A 24261-nucleotide genomic window follows, 5' to 3' on the forward strand; every position below is an offset into this window, starting at 1 on the left:
TTGCTGAACATGCAGCCAGTAAAGGGGATGTCCAAGACTCTTTTGAACAGTAATCAATTTTTCCCTTACTTAATTTTGTGGGATTCATGTTATTTGGGCAATATTTTATTATTATTTTATTTTTCCTGGTGTCTAATAAAGGATTTGGTAGGTTCAGTAAAGATTCTAGAAGATTTTGAGCAGAGGTTTTTATACTTTAACATGGTGCTATGATACTGATGCAAATACTGAATAGTATCAATCAGTAGTTTTTTTCGGTTGGAATAATATTTCTGACAAATCATTATCCACTATAAAAGTTGGAGAATAAGACTTGCAAACCTGGACTCTCTGAGGGAAAATCTGAAGAAGAACTTCAGAATATTCTTCAGTTAGCCTTCTTGCTCTATCAAGAGTGGCCTTGAGTCTCAATGCCCAAATATTCTTGCCATCTTCACTGCCTGACCAGAGACAATAGAACCAGGAACATGAAAACATACCCAAGGAAGTATTAACACCACTTGATATCAACTAAGAAATTAAAAGATGGATTAGAAGTAACAGAAAATGATGGAAAATACCTTCTCTTTCAGATAGACCTTTCTGTTTCCATGCATTGAGTTCATTCTCAATAGCAATACATTCTTCTGGCTTCCAGCCAGACAGTCCCAACTGGCGAATACCAACAACAAGGGCATACAGTGGATCATTCCAAGAACTTACATTCTTTGACCCTGCACTCTGTGCAAGCCAAGATGACCCTCCCATGGCTTCAAGTGCATTGAGAAACCTATTCAGAGAAATCACATCCCAAAATGCTTTATTCCCATGTAAATCTCACCAATCATTTTAAAAATAGAACACTTGCTAACAACAGAACTATATAGCAAATTTAGATGAATGTCCAGATTGTGCAATGCACTTTGATACACATATTGACTTAGCAGCATCCAACTTAGATCTGTTAGTAGATAAGACCTGTGGTTTAGTGGGTTGGTCGCTGTGCCTCACTCTATTGCATTTCCTTTGTCTCCCTTTAACAGTCAGAATGTAGGCCCAGCATTTTTCTATAAACCATAATGCATTTAAGTTTCATCCTTACAGTCCGAAAAGAGAATGTAGACCATCCATAAATGATGTAGACATAGTCCTTAATCAGAAATTTCCAGCACATATAGTAAGGGTTCCTAGTTTCATGTGATCCTAGGAGTTAGAAATGTATGAACATCAAATAATAATTTTGTCTTTTGTACATGGATATAGACATGTGAATCGGCCATTGCATATTATTTTGATAGAAAACTGAAAACTTTATTAAATATAATAAGATATGTAAAGGACTGTACATGCAGTCTGCTCCCTATACATCCTAACACCTCTGAGCTAAAATTGTTGGGTTCTAAGTACAATACTGCCCTTTGCACCCCAGACCTTGCCAAGGAGTCTACAAATCTCATTTATTGATCTCCTAATCCACTGGAATGAGAAGCTCCTTGTGGCAATAGGAGATCTGGCTTCTCTTAATGGCTGCTAATATTTCCATGGACCTGATAAATCTCCTTGTATCTAGCCTACAATTACCCGTGAATCCCCTTATATTTTCACCATGTTGTTCAGTTGGGCCTAGTTGTTTTTATTCTTATTTTAAGTTATTTAGTTGGGAAGTTGTTGGGCTTTAGGCCCATTAGTTTATGTTTTTAAGTTGTGACTGTTCAGCTACATTAGTAGCCGCCCTACTAAGGGCATCCTTGTAATATCTCATCCTTTAAGTTAAGTATAAATTATAATGAGGGGTTGGCGGATAGGGTTAAACTAAGAATCCTGGTTGACTTCCTACTCTTTTCTCCTCCTCTTTTCTTCTCTACTGCTGAAATCTTCATCTTCCGCTTCCTTCCCTTCACAAGTATAAATCTAAGAATCCTGCTGAAATCCTGTTCAGCTACATTAGTAGCCGCCCTACTAAGGGCATCCTTGTAATATCTCATCCTTTAAGTTAAGTATAAATTATAATGAGGGGTTGGCGGATAGGGTTAATCTAAGAATCCTGGTTGACTTCCTACTCTTTTCTCCTCCCCTTTTCTTCTCTACTGCTGAAATCTTCATCTTCCGCTTCTTTCACAAGGAATTCAACTAAATCTGCAATCAGTGATTTCTACTTGGTACCAGAGCAGGTCAAAGGTTCCTTGAGTTGTTTTCTCATGAAGCCCTAGATTGGTTGACTGTATAGTGATTTAAGAGGTTGATCGAAGATCTCAGGTAAGCCCAGTTTTTGGATTTTTTGGTGGATCTGTTTGCCCTGTAGCTGGTCTAGGGTTTCTCATCAAAATCAGGAAAAACTGGAGAAAGGAGAAGAGTCTTGTTTCTGTTGGACTCTTCAATTTTGACCTAGGAAGTGGCACCCTAATTTTTAGGGTTCCTTGGAGTTTTCTATAAGGGGCGATTCAAGTCCTGCCTGATTCAAGTCTAGGACACCAAGAAAGATGTTGTTAGTTCCAGAAGTGTTTCGTTTGATCTTCTTGCATATTTCAGTTATTTTCTTTACACATTTTGAGAAGCATGGAGGGAGTGAAATGGGACCAATGGGAGGAGGTGTTGGAGACCTTTTCGGGACTGGAACCATTACTACAGTTAGGTTGGATGGTGCAAATTACTTAGAATGGTCATAATCTGCAAAGATGGCCATTGGTGCTCGTGGGAAATTAGGGTATATCACTGGTGAAGAAGTGAAACCCAAAACTAGCAACTCCCAATGGGTACAGGAGAATTATATGGTGATGACTTGGTTGTGTAATTCCATGTTGCCCCATATAACTAATTTTTTTTATGGGCAAATACAGCTAAGGAAATATGGGATGGAGTTGCAGAAACCTATTCACAAAGGGAGAATGTTGCTAGGGCTTATCAGTTGAGAAATCAGATTATTTCTACAAGACAGGGAGATAGACCTGTTGCAACCTATTTTTCATCCCTTAAAACCCTATGGCAGGAAATTGACCATTTAGAGACATTTGCTTGGGAAACCACTAAGGATGCAGCTACCTATCAGAAACATCTAGAGAAGTATAGGGTGTTTGAATTTCTTGTTGGCCATCCCAAGTATGATATTGCAAGACAGCATCTTTCCAGGGACAGGGTTACCCCTCTCCTAGGCATATGCCTTTGTGTCAGGGGAGGAGAGCAGGAGAGATGTGACGATGAAAAATCCTGTTTTTTATCAGTCTGCCATGGTGAGTAATGTGAAACCTAAACAAAGTGAAGATTAGGGTGGCAGTGAAATCAAGAAGGAAGGTAAAAGAGATTTGATCTGTGACTACTGTAAGAAGCCTAAACACACAAGAGATACTTGCTGGAAGCTTCGCCCACATCTTGTGCCGACTAGACTGAAAAATAAGAAGGGAAATGCTCACATGGCAGTTACTGGTGACATTCCGGCCCCTCCTACTACAACTTCTGCAATAAGGACCGAACTTGAGAGGTATGGGCAACTTCTGAACCAGCGGGATACAGCCAGTTCCAGTTCAGCAACAAGCGAACAGCAAGGTACAGGTGGTACTGGTGGAGTCCACTCTACCCTTTGCTCACACAGGTAGTTCACATGTCACAGCAAATTATGTTTCTACTTCAGGTAAAGAGGGACCTCCTTGGATTATAGATTCTGGAGCCTAAGAGCACATGATCCATAGCTCTACTATTTTTTCCTCTTACCAGCTCTGTTCTGGCAGAGATAGGGTCTCCACATCTAATGGATCCCATGTTCCCATTGCTGGGAAGGGATCTGTCAAGATTAGTGATTCTATTTCTCTTCCCTCTGTCCTTCATGTTCCCAGATCCTTAATGTTCCTAGATTGAGCACTAATTTGTTATCTGCTAGTAGTTTGATTAAGAACCTGAACTGCTCAATAATTTTTTCTCCTGGTCATTGTATTTTGTCGGATCTGGATTCAAAGAGGACAATTAGGAGTGGTCGTGAAATGAATGGGATCTACCTCCTGGATGTGCTTCCTCTTCATCAGAGTCATCATGTCAGCAGGGATAGTGAGTCAGGATATGTGGGTCAAATTATGCTTTGACATAATCGTTTGGGCTATTTACCTTTTTCTTCTTTGAGTCTTTTGTTTCCAAAACTTTTTGAGTCTGTTAGTTTGTCAAGTTTGGAGTGTGAAGGTTGTCAACTTGGAAAGGATTGTAGACATTCATTTAAACCTAGTAATAAAAGGTGTTCTTCTTTTGATGTTATTCATTCTGATGTGTGGGGGCCTTACCATGTTCCTTCTATGGGAGGCTATCGATATTTTCTCTTATTTGTGGATGATTTCTCATGATACTCTTGGATTTACCTGATGAGATCCCGCGATGATGTACCATCCTTGGTGAGGCAATTTCATCAGATGGTGCTAAACGGTTTGGAACAAGAATAAAGGTGTTCAGATCAGACAATGCCAGGGAATATTTTGAAAACACCTTGCCTCATATCTGTTAGAATAGGGTGTTGTCCATCAGAGTAGTTGTCCCTACAGTCCACAGCAGAATGGTGTTGCAGAAAGGAAGAACAGACACATTGTTGAGATTGCAAGAAGCATGATGATCACATCTACAGTTCCAGTTCGGTTTTGGGGTGATGCAGTTCTCACAGCAGTATATCTGATTAACAGGGTGCCATCTCGTATACTTGGATTCAACACCCCATTCAATCTCCTTTTTCCTGAGTATGTTTCATATTCCTCCCAAGGTGTTTAAGTGTGTCTACTTTGCACATATCCTTGGTCCTCACCGCTCGAACCTTGATCCCAAGTCAAAGAAGTGTGTCTTCCTTGGATATGCAGAAAATCAGAAAGGGTACTACTGCTATGGTCCAGTCTCTGGGAGTCGGTATGTTACCATGGATGTCACCTTTTTTGAATCCATATACTTCTTCTCAAAGAATCCTTCTCAGGGGGAGTGTTTTGGGGAAGTGAGTCAACAGTCTATTCCTCTCCCAGTTCCAGTCCCTGTGTCTATTCATGTGCTTGACCCTCCTGTGTCACCTACCTTACCACCTCCTTTGCGTCCTGCTTCTCAGCATTACTTACAACAGAGACTTCACAAGGAGGTTGATTCCACTACAATAGAACTCACATCACTTCCTGTTGGTTCCTTGGAGACTCCAGATTCAGCTGACATGGATTCAAGTATTCCTCTTGGTCCCACTATTGTTTCAGTTCCCATTGATTCTACTAACCCTGTTACAGATAACCTCGATCTTCCTATTGCTCTCAGAAAAGGGAAGAGAAAGTGTACTGCTTATTGTATTTCATAGTACTTATCCTACAGTGGACTTTCTCCTTCCTACTGTGCTTTTCTTTCCTCTCTTGACTCTGTGTCTATACCCAAGGGTGTTAGTGAGGCTCTCTCCAAATTTAAGTGGAAGACAGTTATGTAGGAAGAGATGGAAGATTTGATTAAGAATCAAACATGGGACATTGTAGATCTGCTAGAGGATAAGGAGACAGTTGGATACAGATGGGTTTACACAGTAAAATATAAGGCAGATGGAAGTATAAAAAGGTACAAGGCAAGACTTGTTGCAAAAGGGTACACAAAGACCTATGGCATTGATTACTTAGAGACCTTTGCACAATTACAAGGATGACCTCTATTCGGATACTTCTTTCTCTTGCTGCCTCATACTCTTGGCCCTTGTTTCAACTTGATGTGAAGAATGCTTTCCTAAATGGGGATTTGCAAGAGGAAATGTATATGGATCTTCCTACTTGCTTCTACAATGATGCTGAAAAGGGAAAGGTTTGCAGGCTTAAGAAATCACTTTATGGCTTCAAACAATCTCCTAGAGCATGGTTTAAAAGATTCAGAAAGGCCTTGATTGCTTTTGGCTACACTCAGACTCAAATCGATCATACCTTGTTTGTGAAGCGAAGGGGATCTTTGGTGTCAGTCCTAATGTCTGAAAAGGAATCTACATGAAGAATTTGAAATTAAGGATCTTGGAGAACTGAGATACTTCTTAGGCATTGAAGTTGCAAGATCAAAACATGGAATTTTTATTTCTCAATGGAAGTATGCCTTGGATCTTTTTCAAGAAACAGGGAAGCTTCGAACGAAGGCAATCAATACCCCTATTGATCAAAACCATAGAGCCAATGCATCAGAAGGTGAGCCAATAAAGGACATTGGGAGATATTAGAGACTTGTGGGTCGGCTGTTATACTTGTGTATGACAAGACCAGACATTTCCTATGTAGTAAGTGTGGTAAGTCAATACATGCATGATCCACGAGTCCAACATTGGGAGGCAGTTGATAGGATTCTTGCTTATCTAAAGGGACACCCGGGCAGAGGCATATTGTTTACTGATCATGGACAGTTGAAACTAGAGGCTTATACAGATGCAGATTGGGTAGGATGCCTTAATGACAAGAGATCAACTTCAGGAGCGTGCACCCTTGTTAGGGGTAACCTTGTATCATGGAAGAGTAAGAAATAAACAATGGTGGCAAGATCAAGTGCTGAAGTTGAATACAGGGCCATGGCACATGGAGTTTCAGAACTTCTCTAGATCCGTTCCCTATTAGAAGAAATTGGTGTACAGGCAGAAGAACCTATGATATTGTACTGTAATAACCAAGAAGCAATTAATATTGCCCATAACCCAGTTCAGCATGACCGAACTAAGCACATTGAAGTGGATAGACGTTTTATCAGAGAAAAAGTGACTTCTGGAGAAGTTTGTCTTCCATACATTGCTTATGATCTGTAGCTCGCTAATGTTCTCACAAAGGTGTTGCAAAGAACAAGCTGGAGCATGATCTACACAAGTTGGGAATGTATGACATTTACTCCCAACTTGAGGGGGAGTGTTGAGTTGGGCCTAGTTGTTTTTATTCTTATTTTAAGTTATTTAGTTAGGAAGTGTTGGGCTTTAGGCCCATTAATTTATGTTTTTAAGTTATGACTTTTCAGCTACATTAGTAGCTGCTTTACTAAGGGCATCTTTGTAATATCTCATCCCTTAAGTTAAGTATAAATTATAATGAGGGGTTGGCGGCTAGGGTTAATCTAAGAATCCTCGTTGACTTCCTACTCTTTTCTCCTCCTCTTCTTCTCTACTACTGAAATCTTCATCTTCCTCTTATTTCCCTTCACAAGGAATTCAACTAAATCTGCAATCAGTGATTTCTACTCAGGTAAAAGAAAAGATCTCTACCCATTTTAGGTCAGTCCAGTAGGATGTCACCTACATGGTTTCTAAACTCTCCTCCAATACCAGACAGATTATCCAACGAACAGCCATCAAAATTTAGTTTCAATGCTCCAATAGAAGGATGTTCTATTCTTGGGCCACAAAAATGAATGCACCACAGTTTGTCTTTATCATCACCATTCCTTGGGAAGTCACTTCTCTTTGCTCCACTAACACTACCTTTTGCAACCAAAGCAATCACCCTCTTGCTCTCCTCTAACTGAACTAAGGCAATACACCTCCTGAACTGAGGGTAGATCCCTACTACCTAAAATCTGAACTCTAATGGGGTCATACATGGGATTCAAGCCCAACAGGAAAGCAAACAGTCATTGCTGAAACACAAGTTTATTGTAGGCCTTGGCATCCTCGTCATTCTTCCATTCAATACTCTGGTAGTGATCATACTATATTATCTTGGTCCCACCTCTCATGTTCAGAAATCCCAACCTTTGGTTCCTGAAATTTACCTTTGATATAACCTACTTTCCCCCTAGCGGTAGTGTATTACTTGATTCCCTTGGACCATTCTAAGTAATTGAGACCATCCAAAGGAACAATAGTCATGGGAAAAGTTATACTGTCCAAACCTTCATTCAGTCTGCCTTGATTAGAAGTAATACTAGAGGTAGCAGAATCGTCGAAAGCCAATGTGACTGATTAGACCACTCCATTCAACCCAAAATACATCAAAAAAGCAAGCCACTCCAGAAACACTAATTATTAAGGCCTACAGAAAGGAGGAAGTGACCTGTACTTCAGTCGCACCACCAACAACCTCAATTTAATCACTTTTCACAAAAGACTGACTGCTACACCTTCCCTGAAGCAAAGCAGCCATCAGAAAACTCCTAAACACTGACTAGAAAGTCCACATAAGTACCATACATGCACAAAACACATTCGACTAACAATAAAAATGGCCATACTAGACTCAAAAGGTATTTACCTTACAACTGGATCACACAATCCACTAGTGGGGTTGAAAGTCTTCAAACGACCCTTAACACTATTCAGCCGCCACAACAAATGTTTCTCTTGGTGCTACAACCAAGAAAAAAAGAGGAAAAAAAAATGTCCAGGTGATTCAGAACAGGTCTATTGGAGTTTCTTTAGTCTTCAGTCCAAAAAAAGGTAAGTTCAATAGAGAAACCATGATCAGACTGCTTCTAGTGCCCATAGAATTGCTCAAATACCAAATTATCCAAGTAGAAATCAATTAAAAGGTAGAAGAGAGAAGGGAAAAGAGAAGGAAAAAAAATATTTGAGGCTAAAAACTCTAGGCTGGCAGCGCCTAGACTGTTATTTATAATAGGAAAAAAGTACATGAAAGTAAAATGACAAAACTGCCTTTGCAGCACATACAAGCAGAATTACAACACCAACATTGGGCAATAGCCTTTTATACCATATTTATAACATCAACATGCATTCCAATTCTAACATTTAAAACCATGACAATAGCCAAATCAAAGAATTATGAGACATCAATCATTCATTAGTTTCTTGAAACATCCTTCATTGACACAAGCATGACGCATGTGCCTAAATTATGAGCATGAACCTCCAAGGTTGACTATTGATGCATTTTCTTTACCCTCACCTTGTAAGCTTCTAAGTTACTTTTAGAACAGTTCTAAAACCCCAACCAGTATCAGAACTTACTGGAAGGAAACATTATGGTACCACCCAATACTCTTTATTTCTGGTCAATCCAAGATCAATGATTTAAAAGGTGCGCCTAGGTGCACAGGTGAGGCGCATTTTAGGGTATGCGCCTCACCTATGCCCTAGGTGCAGCCCTTTCAAAAGGTGCACACCTGGTGCACCTAGGCGTGCACCTTTTGAAAATTTGACGCTTTTTTGCTTCTTTTGAACCTAGTAAACTAGTACCATAGCGGCTTCGAGAACCCCCTATTTGCTAATGTTGTTCATTCATTCATCCTACTAAAATATCTTCATAAAAAGCAATTAAAATTATAAAATCAATATTTTTTGAGTGAGAACTAAGAATTTAAGACCATAACATGGACTTGTTTGGGCTTGCCTTGAGGGGTATGGCACAAACGCGGCTCGTAGAATCAGGAATGTAATATGTTTTACATCACATTAGCTACTTGAAGTAATGCAATTGAGGAAAAAAAGAGAATGTGGGTTTTACATGCTTGAAAATGTTTTATATGTTTGATTTAATTTTTAAATTCTCATTTGAATACGCTTTACAAGTTATGTTTATTATTTTAATTTTAGATAATAGGTTTTTTAAAACATTTATTTTAATATGTTCACATTTTTTATTAATATTATGTTTAATATTTTTTTGAATTTTTTTACTTTTTTATTTTTTAGCATTTTTTGTATTTTTGTGCCTTGCTTCAAAAAGGTGCACACCCTCGCCTTGCACCTTGTGCTTTTAAAACACTGTCCAAGACAAGCGATTCATTGAACTATTAACATGATATTATCAATTTTTTGTGATGCTAATACCATTTTTTTGGAATAAGTTAAGGTCATTTTATTAAAGAGAAAACATACTAATTGATACCAATTCAAATTAATATTTAGGAGATTTTCTTTTCCATATAGGTAACATAATTGTAAGCTTAAAAGAGATCTGAAGTAGGATCAAGATTAAAAATACATACTTAAAACTAACCTAAGATCAGCAGATTTTAAAGTTTTGCTCAGAAGTCTCAAAGTACTACCATTTTTTTTTTTTTTGATGGGTCTCAAAGTACTATTGGTTTATCGATTAGAATCACTACAAAATGCACTAAAATGTTAAGATACCAGAAAATACTTGTTACCATGGCAAACCATATTGGTAAACTGAAAAATCAAGAAACAACAATACGATATCAGCAAAATAACTCACACTTTAGTTCCTAGGTTTAATTGAAAGTCCTCTCCAAGATGCATATAATAAAACGCAAATACAGTAAAGAGGAAAAAGTGCACAAATTAACTTTATTTTATTGACAATATGTACTAACTACATTCTCTAAGGGATAATTTGACACAGGGTCTTTCAAATGTTTCAACTGATTTTCAGGGAGCATAACCAGTGACTTAGATGGCAAAAGTTGGTCCCTTTTCAAAGAAGCAACATCTAAATACTGTAAATTTCGCAAAAACCAGAAAAAAGGGCCTCAAGAGGTCCTCCCTGAAATGTTGTAGCAGATCTTTTTACTGTGCAACATTTCCAAGAAGCTAGACCGAATTAGCCCTAAACTCCAAGGTGAAGACAAGAATCTCAGTATCTAGACAAACATTACCTGCTTAAAAGAACAAAAGAATAGTCCTCTAGGCCAATCTCACAAAGACGCCACTGCAGATAAAAGGTATTCAGAAACAATACCTTAAAAATCTATTGTATAAAACATAAAATAAAATTACTATTAATAATCAGAAAAACCTTACTTTTTGACGCATTGCTATTGCAGCATCAGGGGCATCATTGCGAAGACCACTTTCAAGACCTTTCACAATTACTGCTCTTAGACCCATCAAGGATTTCAAGGTTGTCATTAATAGATCAATGCCACCACTTTTAATAAAATTAGTTGATTCATCCAACCTATCCAGGTTCTGCAAAAGAAGCAATTCCTAACATATTATTATCCAATACCACTGTTAGAACAAAATATGCTGCAAGAGACTGAACATACAGAAGACATTAAAACCATAAAAAATCAATCATCAGTATTATTGCCAACAGAATGGCAGGAATATTTTGGAGGAAAGATGATGGTGAAGACGAAATTCTATGCTCTTTTTCTTACCAGTGTCATTAACAAAGTATGTAAGTGCATGCTGACTCTTAAAATAATAAAATTAACCATAATAGCATTGGAAAGCAGCATTTTACCTTCTTGCACTCCAAAAATAAACCAAGGGCAGATAGACCCTTTTCATCCAAAGATTCCCCGATTGATTCAAGTTGTTCAGCAAGGCTGCAATATCCACTATTACAATTAGAAAGGAAAACCAACAAAACCAAACAATTTCCTAGTTTCCTTCATCCATAAGTTGGCTCAAATTTTGTATAACCAGTACAAACTAAATAATTGTTAATCAACATAAAGAATGAAAACAGGAGAAACAATGAACAACTAGAGGACAATGAGATTATGTATTTGTATTTTAACCAAGGAACTGCATTTAAGCACATCCAGCAGACTAGGAAGCTTTACTGTTTTCACCTTGGAAACCAAATAATAAAATACTTTCACTTTTCCGTTTAATGTTATATCTCTTTTTCTTCCAAAACTTTTCTCCTCCCATCTTAATGCAGGTATTTAGCCAAGCATCATATTGAAAGGATTCCCAAACTTTTTCCCTTTGTTAATTTTGTAAACCTTTTCTTCTTTGCCTATGGATGCTTCCTTTAGGGTAGCAGGCAATCATGTTGAATAAATTTCAAAATCATTGGCATCCAAGCTATGCAATCAAGTGTATACAAAACTATACCACAAAACTTGGACACTGACAAGAAATGGCAATATTTGGAAACCATGCTTGGCAGACAGTTCATACACATCCACTGCATGTCCATTTTCCTTTATTCATTGACTTAAGAAATAAAGACAGCATGGAAAGTTCATAATATTTCTATATAATCACACATTTCTAGGCTTCTAGTTTGTTGTGATAATGAAAGGTCAAAACCATTTCTCTTAGCACACCTTCCAGCATTAAAGAAATCTTTGAGCTCACGATGGAATATCTTGAATTGCTCCACAAATGCTTCACTATACTCCCCAGGGGTCCTGGTAATTCTAGCAAGCATTGCCTCTGTGGCAATCAAATCCTCTGGACCAGCATTTCGGTGAAGCTTATTTTGTATAGTATGCTTGATTTCTTGCTGGAATTAAGCAAAAATATGAAAAAATAAATCAACAGACACTATTTAACTAAAATTGTAATCTATTGACTAGCATTCCATGAGATGAAACCTTCAGATCATGAGGGATGTCGCCCCGATGAGCAATGTCTCTTATTCGAGTAAGAGGAACAGAAGCAGTGAATTCTGACTTAAATGATGGTAAACATGGATGAATCTTCGAAATGACAAGTTTTTCCTGTAAATGTATCAAGGAAAAAGATTTTTCATTTGAACAACATATACAAAAACAAAAGAAACACATAATAAGAAAAACTGAAGGTTGAAGAAGAAAAGGACAGAAGAAAGAACTAAGAAACAATTCAGACCATATTCAAATACCAGAAAAAAGACAGAATGTCTATTTATAGGACCCTAACATAAAGAATGCCTAAAAAAGGAATGCAGATCTACTTGAAAATGAATAAGTTTACAAAAAAAGTAGAGCAAAAAAATGAATATAGAACTTGGAGTCTTGGATAGTCTCAACACTCAACTATGGAACCCCTTTACAGTCCCTCTGAACACTCATAACCTGATGACTCTTACCTGGAAAATTGCCATTTTTCCCAAAACCTTTCCAATCCCAGCAATCCCTTCATTTAGTCCTAAAATCATCCTTAAACCCCATTCTAGATAATTAATACCTTCCTAATTTCACCCTTAGTCAGCCATCCTACATCAGTTTGGTATCAGAGCAGTTGTCCTACTAGAGCTGCAACTTGGGCTGGGATATCCCAAGCCCAACACGAAAAATTTGGGTTGGGTTGGGTAGGGTCGAAATTCGGGTTACGGTTAGAGTTGAAAAATATGAACCTGACTTAGATTTGGGTTGGATTAGGGTAGAGGACTTGGGTAACCTCACCCAACCCAAACCCAACATGTCTTCATTTTTGTATGTATGCATGTACATATGCAACTAAAAAGAGATTTCAAGGAAGGTGACCAGAAGTCACCCAAGAGAAGAAAAAGAAACAACTTTGGGTTGGGTTAAGGTAGAGGACTTGGGCAACCTCACCCAACCCAAGCCCGACATGTCTTCATGTTTGTATGTATGCATGTACAATCCCCTGAAGAAGAGCTTGAAGTTCAGCCTTTATTGAATCTCCAACCCCTATAGGCCCTAAAAACATAGCCAGCACTTTGTTTTCTGAGTTTCTGAAGACACCCCCTATGCCTGCCAGTCCCAGGTCCCCTATGGAGCTGCCATCAAAGTTCAGCTTTATTTTGTTTGAGGGGGAAGTATTAAGATGATTTGTTCTTTATTATTGGTTGTTTTTTATTCTTATTATATTTATGAAGTGTTGGCAAGAGGTACTTATGCCAACTTCAGTGTCATCCTCACCATCATCATCCATGCCTTATCCCAAGTAAGAAACATGTCGGAAATGTCTGAAATATCGGATGGAAATATTGTAAAAATTACAGACATGGTGGAAACATCGTAAACTATGCAAAATATAGAATTATACTTTATGAAATGATAAAAGAAGCATAGGCATACTTTATTAAATTATATCTTGTTCCAAATCATTAAACAAAACTAAGAAACTTAGGTAAATGGTTGTAATAGGTCAACCAAATAATCAAAGCTTCATGATAGAATGAGTTAAAGCAAAATTTAAACTCAGAAAATGTAAATGGTTGCAATAGGTCAACCAAATAATCAATTACACATACAAAAACTAATATTTAACTTCATATTTGAAATGAACATTGAACTAGCTCAAAGTGGTAATCATGTAAGTTAGGCAAGCAATAAAATTGTTACTCTACATATTTACAATGTTGTCACCAACTCATGTTATAATACTATCTCTTGTACTCCACAGTGTTGGTAGTGTTTACTAGGGAATACATTGATCCTAGTAAACTTTCATACTGCTACCCATGGAAGTGGAAATGGAAATATGTTGTGGAAACTATCTATTGTACTCCACATAGTGCCGGTAGTGTTCATTGGAGAATATGTTGATTCCGGTAAAATTTCGTGTCGCTACCCATGGAAATGGAAATATGTCATGAAAGGAAATTAGGGAGAGTTTAAAGCATGATCCCAACTATATGGGGTCAGCTACTTATGTCAATTTCAGAGTAATGAGAAAAAATATAAATAGAAGAGTAGGCACATGCCCCATTACTTGTTGCCTCCCTTCAATCTTTCCTTCTTCTATCCTCTTCCTTTCTTCTCTACTTCCTTTCTTACTCTCTTACTCTTTCCATTTCTTTCATAACACTAAATCTACTAGAACAAACCTAGAATTTCCGATTCCAAGTTATCGAAATAAAAGATGATCATTGGAATCATTTTTGCAGCCCATACAATCAAAAGGTCAGTATACACATGGAAAAATAAGTCAAATACCATTGAAAGTCCAAATTTCAAAGCAGTGGAATGACATACTGAGACACTTCCATGGCAAGAAAAAGCAAATTGACAGATTCTTGATATGTTGAGAAAAAACCTGGGCTGATGTATCTTTCCCATAAGAAATTCTTTCCAGTTCACGAAATATGAACATGGAGATCTCAGCATGCATGTTTGGCCGACGATGACCTCCATCTTCAAAGCACGGAATCTGCCCCGTGTTTATCCACTGATAGAAAACCAAAGTATTAATTTTAAGACCACGAATAAGTGGGCTTGCACAAGGATGGTGGTGATACAAATACACACAATAAAAGACAACCTTCAGATAGATTGCAGAGTATATGAGAGCCTCGAAGCGGTCCCCATTTTTCAGGCTTTCAACCAGCAACTTGCGGACAACTTCCAACTGCACAAGTATGAGAGAGAGAGAGAGAGAGAGAGAGAGAGAAATTCAGGTGAGCAAAACAATCATATCTTTTGTGTGATGAGCCTTTATTTATGCACAATTACTGTGAAAGTTTTACGCGCCATTTTCTATATGTACTTTTGTGTAGGCATCCTTTGTGTAAGACCTAGATCTATATGTATGATATTTGAACACACTCCTAAAATCTTTGACAACTAATAGAAATACTTGCATTGTCACAAAGAAAAGTAAGGAAAGTAAGCATAGAAAACAACAACAAACAAAATACACAAGACTAAGCAAAGACAGCAAAGGATATAAGCTTAAACAATAAATACTTACTATTGCTTATGCAAATAAAAGACACTAAAAACTGCTAAACATACCACAGCAATAAGCAAACAAGAAGGGGCTAGAGAAACAGATGATAGGATACAAAAAGGTTGCAATTATCCTAAATAAGGAGAGCACTTGGAAAAGCTAATAAAGGAAATATAGATGAGGAAGTATTAAAGTTTTGACACCTACTGCTTTTAAGTATTCTTTTTTGCAACTCCTACTGATTGGTTTTCAGTACTATAATCTAAAAAAAATGGAAATAGTAATAGCATTCCAGCATATCATTACAAGATAATGGGCACAACCATATCAACGTGACACATATTCCTGCATTGAAAAATAGTGTGAAAATGAAAACTATTAAGCTTGAGGAAGACTGTCAAGAAACCCCTAGGGAGTCCAGCACCACCCAAAGGGAGATGTCAAAGATCCTGTTAGGCGTGGCCAGTCGAGTCCTGCGCTAGCTCTGTCTAGCTCATCTCCCCTAACAATCGGCATGCAGCAACTCTCATCAGAACAGGAGGAAGTGTTGGAAGATCCGGTGGTTGTTGAAGATGTCACAGAACGTGCAGTGGGGCCTGATTGCAATTCTCTAGAAAGAGAGGTTAGTACTCATATGTCTGAGGGGCTTCCAGTTGAAAAGGCAGTGGCTGAGACTTTCCCAGTGGGAACAATCTGGGGGCCAGGATGGTGAAGTGGGGGTGGAAAATAGGAAGATGAAGGCTGTAGAGGAGGCAGGAAGAGGTGGTAAGAAGAAGTTAGTCTATAACAGGAAAAGAAGAGTAGAGGGTCTTAACACTGGATTGGAAGGGAAGAGGGTGGAGAAGTTGAGAATAGGAGTGGCTCTACGGAAGAACAACAGGGAGGATAAAGTAACACAAGGGACAAGAAGAGAAGGGGATCAAGGGGTTTTGGAAGGGGCATGTAAGGGAGGTGTGGATTTAAATACTTTAGTCAAGAAGGAGGTGTCAAGGGGTAAAATGTTGGGTTTATTCTTCTAGGGAGGGAAAGATTTTGCAAGAAGAGCCTTTGAACAGTTCAAGAAAGCCAGGAGCAAAGAGAAGAGCAAGAGAGAGGATGTCCTATCGAAGAGCAGTGGCTAGGATGAAAAAGGGAGAGAGAAGGTTATAGGAGAGGATATGCGAGAAATTGGGCCTCTATTTGTTTGTAGGGGTCAGACAGGATCTTGAGGATGAGGATTTTGAGCTGGAACACTAGGGATCTGAGGGAGAAGAAAAGAAGAGCAGTGGCCAGGAACTTAATCAGAAGATTCAAACCAAAGGTTGACCTTCTCCAGGAAACAAAGTTAGAGACTTTCAACATGAACCTAAAGGAAGAGATCTGGGGGCAAAGGTCGCGGGGAGTAGCTGGATGCTGAGGGGCTTTCAGTGTGGGAGGGGGGTTAATTGGTTAATTTAATCGAACTATAAATATAATAGTTTGATAACTCAATATACATCTCATTGGTTCTGGTGCTCCCTGAGTTTGAAATGATAAGGAGATCAGATTTGGGAGCAAATTTTTGGAATGTACTTGAAATCTAGAATTGTAACAGCCATTAGTATGTCTCTTGCTGGTTTGTAGTTGTTGTATTTTTGTCAAGGTGCCATCTTGTCATCCTTTTTGTTATCTATTTTCTATTAATAAAATTTTTTTGTTACTCTTCAAAAAGGTTTAGTTGATATTTAAATTTCATTCTTTTTTGTAAATTCATCCAGCAAGATTAAGATCATATATAATAGTGATACACATTCTGTCTCTTCTTGTCATTCCACTATGTCATTGTGTGGTATTTAGTAAGGCAAACTAATTATATTAATTTTACAATCATGTAGGAGAAATGGACGACTTTGCAAAAAAGGGGAAAAGTGAAACTGAAAAAGAATGGTAGGAAAGGTATTTCACCCACAAACAGAATCCTAACTATTTTAGAGGAAAATCAAGGCAAATATGTTTTATTGCATGGTTAAACTATCAACATTGAAAAGTGTACCAATAGGTCAATTTTGAGAAGCACACAATGGATACCCATGCAATCCTATAGTGGATTCTATCCTTCCCTTGATTATTTCTTCAGACTTGAGTATCCGGAGGGATTTAATAGATTTGAGAGTGATGAGGTTGTTTCCCTTCTCGATTCTCTTATATATTTTTCCTTTCCCCAATAGGTATTGATCAGATAGTTTAGTCCATAGACTCCCTAGGTAGTTTTCTTGTTCCTCCTTTTTCAAGATTTTGTATTTGTCCCCTAAATTCCCCTTGCCTTCAAACAAAACTCTCTAGAATGGTCCTATTACACAAAAAATAAATAAATAAATAAAAGCTTTATGCCAGGAAGCTGTTCTGGAGATAATCAACACTTGTGATGCTTCAATGAAGACAAAAAGCTTGGTGTCTCTTGTCTCATGTGTGCAACCATGTATTCTTTGTTTTAAGTGCTTAAACCGTCAACTAACTAATCTTTCATGTCCTTATAAGATATGGAACAACTTTCTTTCACATCTTAGGATCTCTTGGTATCTCCCATAAGATATTGTAGATCTATTCTCCTCTCAATTGACTCTCCTCAGTAGCAATAAGATACCAAAAAAAAAAAAAAATCTTATTGAGATACTAGTGTGCCAGTTGGGTGGTTTGGGTTGGGTTGAGGGTCACCCAGGCTAACCCTAAGACATAGACCGTGGCTTCAATTCTGCCCCAACAAGAGGTTAATCCTGAGTTTACCAACTCAGGCCCAACGCGAACTTAACCCAACACAACTTGGGGCAGGCTTAGGCTCAATCAGGCTCAGGAAAGTTTGATTGGACCTGAGCAAGTTGGTCAGATTTGAATGGTTTTTCAATGTATTTTTTACATTCACCTTTTATTGGACTTTTTTAATCAATAACTGTAATGATTTATTTAAAAATCAAATCAGAATACAATCAAACATTGAAATTGGGAGAGATAAGCTCTCTTAATTCTCACCCTAAATCTTACTTCAAGTTACAACCGAGCCCAAAAAAGAAGATTTCTACCACTCTTGTCATCCTCGGTGATCACCCAAATCCAGCTTTTCTTTTTTGAAGAGTAAATGAAAATTCATTAAATCAGAAAAGATGAGTACAATCCAAATGGTGACAAGGTATCACCACTACTCACACAACAACTAACTCTTAAAAAGAAAATAAATTAATCCAAATTACAACAGCTGAATCTCTAGAACATTCCAAGAACTCTTCCCAATTTCAGATCTGCTGATTTGATCAAATTCTGGTAGCACCCAAACCCAATCCGCTACTAGCTTCCCAACCAAAGCAACTAGTGTTTCAGTGTTCTTTGATCTGTCATCAAATAGTTTTCTATTTCTTTCATTCCAAAGAACCCAGCACACTGCAAAAGGAATGTAGCTCCAAACTATCCTTGATTTCCTGCTCCTGTTAAAGCTTGGCCAGGAAGAGAAGACTTCTGCCGTAGAGCTTGGCTGGGAAACACTCTCCCCAAATAAAGAGAAGTAGAAGCTCCAAATGACCTTTGCTGTCTTGCAAGAGTAGAACAGATGAAAGACAGTTTCTTCACCCTCCCAACATAATACGCAGACATTTGCCAAGTAAATCCCTCTGCTATTTAGCGGGTCAGCAGTAAGTATGCTGTCCAAAGCAGCTAACCAAGCGAAAGCTTCCACTCTGGGAGGAACTGGGTTCCCACAAATCCCCTCCAATTGATCTGAGTTCAGCTGATCCTTCACCAACGCCATGTAGAAAGACACCCTATCCCTGGACTCTTTCCACCACAACCCATCCCTCAAAGAGGGAGAGACTTCAACTTTCTGAAGTGCTTCCAGCAGCTGAACACATTCTGCTACCTCCTGATCCAGCAATGGTCTTCTAAACTTGGGACACCATACAATCTGGTCACCCCTCAGTTCAAAGCAATGGGCTACCTTGACTTGATGTTCAGTCAACTTGTACAGCTCCGGGCATACCTCACAAAGTTTTCCTGCTGCACACCACTCATCCTCCCAAAATCTTATCCTTGATCCATCACCTACCTTAAATCTAACTGAAGATTTAAACATTTGATTGAAATGCATTATTCCCTTCCATACACTCACCCCATAAGAATTTGAAACCTCCCTTGATTCCCATCCAAACCTCACCAACCCATATTTGTCAGCTACTACTCCCCTCCAAAGAGACCCTCTCTCCTTCTCCAACCCAAACCTCCACAGCCATTTACCCAAAAGGACCTTGTTGAAAGCCTTTACCCTCCTAATTCCCAAACCCTAAAATCCATCTTTCTCCCTATTCCTTTCTTACCTTAGTCAAGCATCTTCTTCCTGACGTCCATACCTTTTAAATTTTGAGCAATTGAAACCTAGAAGCCTTCTTTTGTCCTCTTCACCCTTCCTTAACAGATTGACCTTCCTACTATCATTAATGTCAACATTCATGACCTGGGCCCCACTTGATTCTCCATTGAGCCCGGCAATCTTAATCATCTCTTTAAAATCCACCAACTTCTTCTTATTAAGGTCGTCCACGTGTCTCACCTCCCCTTTCTCCATGTCATCTTCGCAACCCACTAAAACAACCGAACCCTCCCTTTCAGTTAAGCTAGCCTACTTCAGTTGAGCCCCACACAATCCCTAACTCTTCAATTTCTTACAAGCTCCAACTTCATCATGATCCATCGAGCCTTCCCCATTCTTTTTCTTAAAATACCAAAAATACCCTCATCTTCTAAACACTACCTGTGCGTTCGGCTTCTCACTCACATCGTCTGAACACTAAGCTCTCTTGTAGCTTAACTCCCTCCACTCTTCAAATTCATCCACCCCCCTTAAAGGGTAGGTCCCTTCAACGACAAGTCTTAATTCATACCTCTCCCTAGCAAAGCAAAGAGATAACAACGTTGGCACCATCTAGATCTCTGCAACTTCCACCAGAATCTGTGCAACATTCAAGTTCCGCCATGAAATCGTTTTTGCCTCCACAAATCTAAACCTTCCACAAGCATCCCCACAGCTTTGAACGTAGAAAAAAATCCAAGAATGTAAAAGGAATACCAAAAATTATAATCCAGACCAAGCTCGACAAACCCACATCTTTGATAGCACCAACAAGGGGAAACCACCTCCTGATTCTAATATCCAGATGTCGCACATTATTTTGTTCTCACTCCAGAATAAGGTTCACCTCCACCACACTAACAAACGTAGAGAGGAAGAATCCAACATTTAGTTTCCTTACCTACAAAGACTTTCTTGGGCACCATACAGCAACGGCCCACTCCCTAACCTCTTCCACATCTGGATGAGAATTAACAAATCAACCACCAAACTCCTCTCCAACACCCTACGATTAACATGAACATCATGTGTTGGGTTCACAAACAGCTCCATCCCAACTCAATGTTAGTGCTTATAGTTTCTAAAAAGCATAGTTGTCAAGGCAACACCTAGGCAACAAGGGCACCCTTGGATGCTCACCTTGCCTAATCACCAAGCAGTTTTGTACAGTTTGTTATAAAATACTTTTATATTCTTAATTTTTTTGAGGTTATAATTATAAAATAGACATTATTAAACTAAAATAGTCATTCTGTGTGTTTATATAGTAGTTTCTTTTTATTATTTTCTTATTTGTTAGGACTAAATCAACAAAAAAAATGCTAAATGCTGTATTGAACCCTCAAAGACTTAAAAAGCTGAACCAATAAGTAAGGAAGAACTTAAAATGTTGTCTAATCAACACATTTTCTTCTTCCATATCTTCTTCTTATTATTCTTCCACCTTTTTTTCTTCTTTTCCTATAACAAAAAAAGGGGGTTCAGGCCCAATATTTTTTAAATTTTCTTTTCTTCCTTCTTTTTCTTCTCATGAATATATTGGAATATGTTGATTTTCTATAATTTAACATGAAGTTTATACTTTTCTTACGAAAATCATGGATAATTATTAAGGAAATATGGTTATGGAACCTAGGGAACTACCCTAGGATAATATGTTTTTTACTTAAAAAAATCCATTGCCTAGGCACCCCCTGTCACCTAGCCTCACCTTGGTGTCTTGAAAACCATGCTAAAAAACCCTGAACCCTTGGAAGCAATGAAATAGTGAAAGGCCAATGAATAGAAAGGAACATTTAAATTTGCATATTTACACCCCACTGTGAGTAATAAGGTTAAAGAAGATAAATTATCATGGAACCTTTGTACACCTTCCATTACCACCAAAATCTCAGCCCTTGAGGAAACCCCTTTACCAAGTAGGCTTCAAAAAACTGCATATGTTTTGCCCTCCTCATTTCTGAAAACACCTCCAAAGCCTGATTGTAGTTGCATGGTCATGTTCTTGCGAGACATTCTTTGTCCAGTTGTCCTGATGTGATATTCTTTGAACATGCCTTAACATAAAGCACATTTCTCCGGATCAAACTGTGATGAAGAACCAGCGCGAAAAGCAGCAGTTGGATCTGGTGTGGGATTCTGAGTAGGTTGTCGATCTGAACCAAGATAGGAGATATCAAACCTACGTCTACACTTCCAAACACCATGACTAGGGATGTTGCACAATTGACATATAATATTGCTACATCCACGACCTCTCAAGGAGTGTGTGAGGTTCTTTGGCTAAAGAGGGTGCTAGCAGATCTTAAGAGACCAGTGAGTTTTCCTATGAAATTGTATTGTGATAACAAGGCAGCTATCAGCATTGCTCATAATCCGGTTCTACATGACAGGACTAAACATGTTGAGATTGACAGACACTTTATAAAGGAGAAACTTGAAGAAGGAATAGTTTGCACTCCGTTTGTACCAACCACGCAGCAAGTTGCAGATGTTTTGACTAAGGGCTTGTTGAGACAGCCATTTGAACTTCAAGTTAGCAAGTTGGGCATGATAGATGTATTTGCACCAACTTAAGGGGGAGTGTCGACAAGATATGATTTTCGGCAAATTAAGAAAGATATGATTTGCTGCAAATTTAGAAAGATTTGATTTGATTGATTACAGATTTGAATAAACTTAGGAAAGATTAGATTTGACTAAAATTAGGAAAGTCATATCCTAGGATTAAGGGAAAGATTTAATTAATCCCTAATGGAGAGAGATTCTAGGAGTAATTAAGAGAGATCCTAGGAGTTTGTCTCTCCTATCTTTTCTTATTTAAGTTGTATGCTCAACATGTTTTATCAACACATTATCAATACAGAATTATTTCTTCTTCTCTCCCTCTTCATTTCTTCTTCTCTCCCTCTTCATTTCTTCTTCTCTTCCTCTTTATTTTTCCACAATGTATAATGGGCTGACAATAGTGTGTCCAAATACACAAAAGAATTTTTCAAGTTCTTTGTAAACTCATTGAAAGTGATAAGGCCCTTCTAGATAGGCATGTAAATGTGCTATGATCCAAAATTTGGAGTGATCTTGCTCATTTCCCTTACTTGGCTTTGTCATTCTCTAGAAAGCAGTCCCCAAAAAAATTTTATCAAAAAAAAAAACAAGATTCAAATAAAGAAAGGTACTAGACTGCATTTGCACATAATCTTAGAGGAATAGGTTCTTCATTTATAGTGGCATTGCAAATTTAGCAAGAAAGGTTATTCTGTAAGAACTTGCAAATGCTGACATCCTCAGTACCAGATGGGACTCCAGTGACTGTGGAACCATGTTATGGAACCTGCTACCTTTTATGTTGTGTGGGTTCTTTGCAAAAGTAGTATATTTGATAGAAAGAGCCCTCTCATACAGTTTGGTAATTATGAAGATTGAGCGGCAATAAGTTTAGTGGTTATAAATATGCTGAAGGTTTTGGAAGGGTTAAAGCAAACAGGAATAGATCTTTTCTCGATCTTCTTTTGTTGTCTAGAGCAGTATACTTGCAAGGCTACTGTAATTACACAGGATCCCCCCCCCCCGATTTTGCAATTATTAATACAAGTACCTTCACTACTTGTGAAGAAAAAAAGAAAGAAAAGAACAGTTTACTCAGAGAACAAGGCATTTACTATGATGGCAGAAGGGTATGATACAGGAAGGACTTTGACCGCACCCATCCTCCCAGTGAATTTTGATGAACACCAGTTGCTTAGTTACCACTTCTATGATACCAGTTTATCAATTTTTTAGGTACCATGGCTTTTCGATATCATAGTCTAGTCGGACGCAGAGAATAAAGGGAGATATTTGCTAAAATATGAAAAATTGAAAAAAAAAAAAAAAACAAAAGTAACTGAAGAGTAACAAGAGTTTAGAGTAGAAAATATTGCCATAAAACTAGATGAAAGTAATACTCATTCAAATCGTTAAGCAAACATGAAAACCTGACTTTCCAGAATAAACTGAAAAAGGAAATACTAAACATTATCAGAAACATGAAAACCTTCATAAGTATTAAACAATTAAATACCACTGATTGACTGAATGCTGAGATGGGGCAAAATAATAGAGCTTACCTTCCGCCACCAATTCCTGGCACTCCGATCACCTTCAACAAACTTCAATGCCAACCCTTCAAGGCCTTCAGTGTTCCACGTTCTCTCAGCTTCTCTGTTTGTATGGTCATTTGATCGCATAAAAGATGCAGCTTTCCCTTGCCACTGCTCAACAAAAGGGCTTGGCTCTCCTTCCGGAACAGTCTCAGCATCAACAACCGCAGACCCATTGTCACTCGTATCCTCCTTCTCTGTCGCACCCAATGGCAATAAATTCACAGCCTCTCCGGTCTTATTCCAGTGACAGATCATCTCGAACCTCCCTCCCTCTGGCAGCTTCAAGCTACGATTATCGCCATTTTCCCAAATGATACTCTTATCCTTCCTCAGAATCACGAATTTGTATTCTACCTCTTCACCCCCTTTCATCTCCAAGTCACACACCCATCCATTCTCCGTCCAATCCAAATTCACTTTCTTCTTCCAGGATCCCAACTCCTTCGACGAACCCAGCATCGCAACATGCTCTCCGAATTCAACTTGGTGATTCAAACGAACACTCAGCAGCACTTTCCCACGTCTCTTCCTCGACTCCATATTCTTCTCTTCTTTCCTGCAACTCAATTGGT

The 24261-nt window shown here is 38.3% G+C and overlaps 1 protein-coding gene across 1 annotated transcript in view; it reads right to left on the bottom strand.

Moving 5' to 3' along the window:
- The window catches only part of LOC148874419 (chloroplastidic phosphoglucan, water dikinase (ATGWD3)), a 69519-nt gene that overhangs the window by 44636 nt on the left and 622 nt on the right, over window positions 1-24261 (bottom strand). Inside the window, exons 2-11 of the mRNA XM_088963288.1 lie at window positions 23654-24245; window positions 14789-14875; window positions 14564-14695; window positions 12172-12297; window positions 11902-12080; window positions 11085-11169; window positions 10637-10804; window positions 10492-10544; window positions 561-769; window positions 322-440 (exon numbers count right to left, since the gene is read on the bottom strand). Of these exons, the coding sequence (XP_088819414.1) occupies window positions 322-440; window positions 561-769; window positions 10492-10544; window positions 10637-10804; window positions 11085-11169; window positions 11902-12080; window positions 12172-12297; window positions 14564-14695; window positions 14789-14875; window positions 23654-24245 (1750 nt within the window). The remainder of the gene's footprint in view (window positions 1-321; window positions 441-560; window positions 770-10491; window positions 10545-10636; window positions 10805-11084; window positions 11170-11901; window positions 12081-12171; window positions 12298-14563; window positions 14696-14788; window positions 14876-23653; window positions 24246-24261) is intronic.

Source organism: Nelumbo lutea, chromosome 1 (genome assembly GCF_056320005.1).
Source record: "Nelumbo lutea isolate HS-2025 chromosome 1, American lotus-T2T, whole genome shotgun sequence".
In the NCBI taxonomy this organism is placed as follows: domain Eukaryota; kingdom Viridiplantae; phylum Streptophyta; class Magnoliopsida; order Proteales; family Nelumbonaceae; genus Nelumbo; species Nelumbo lutea.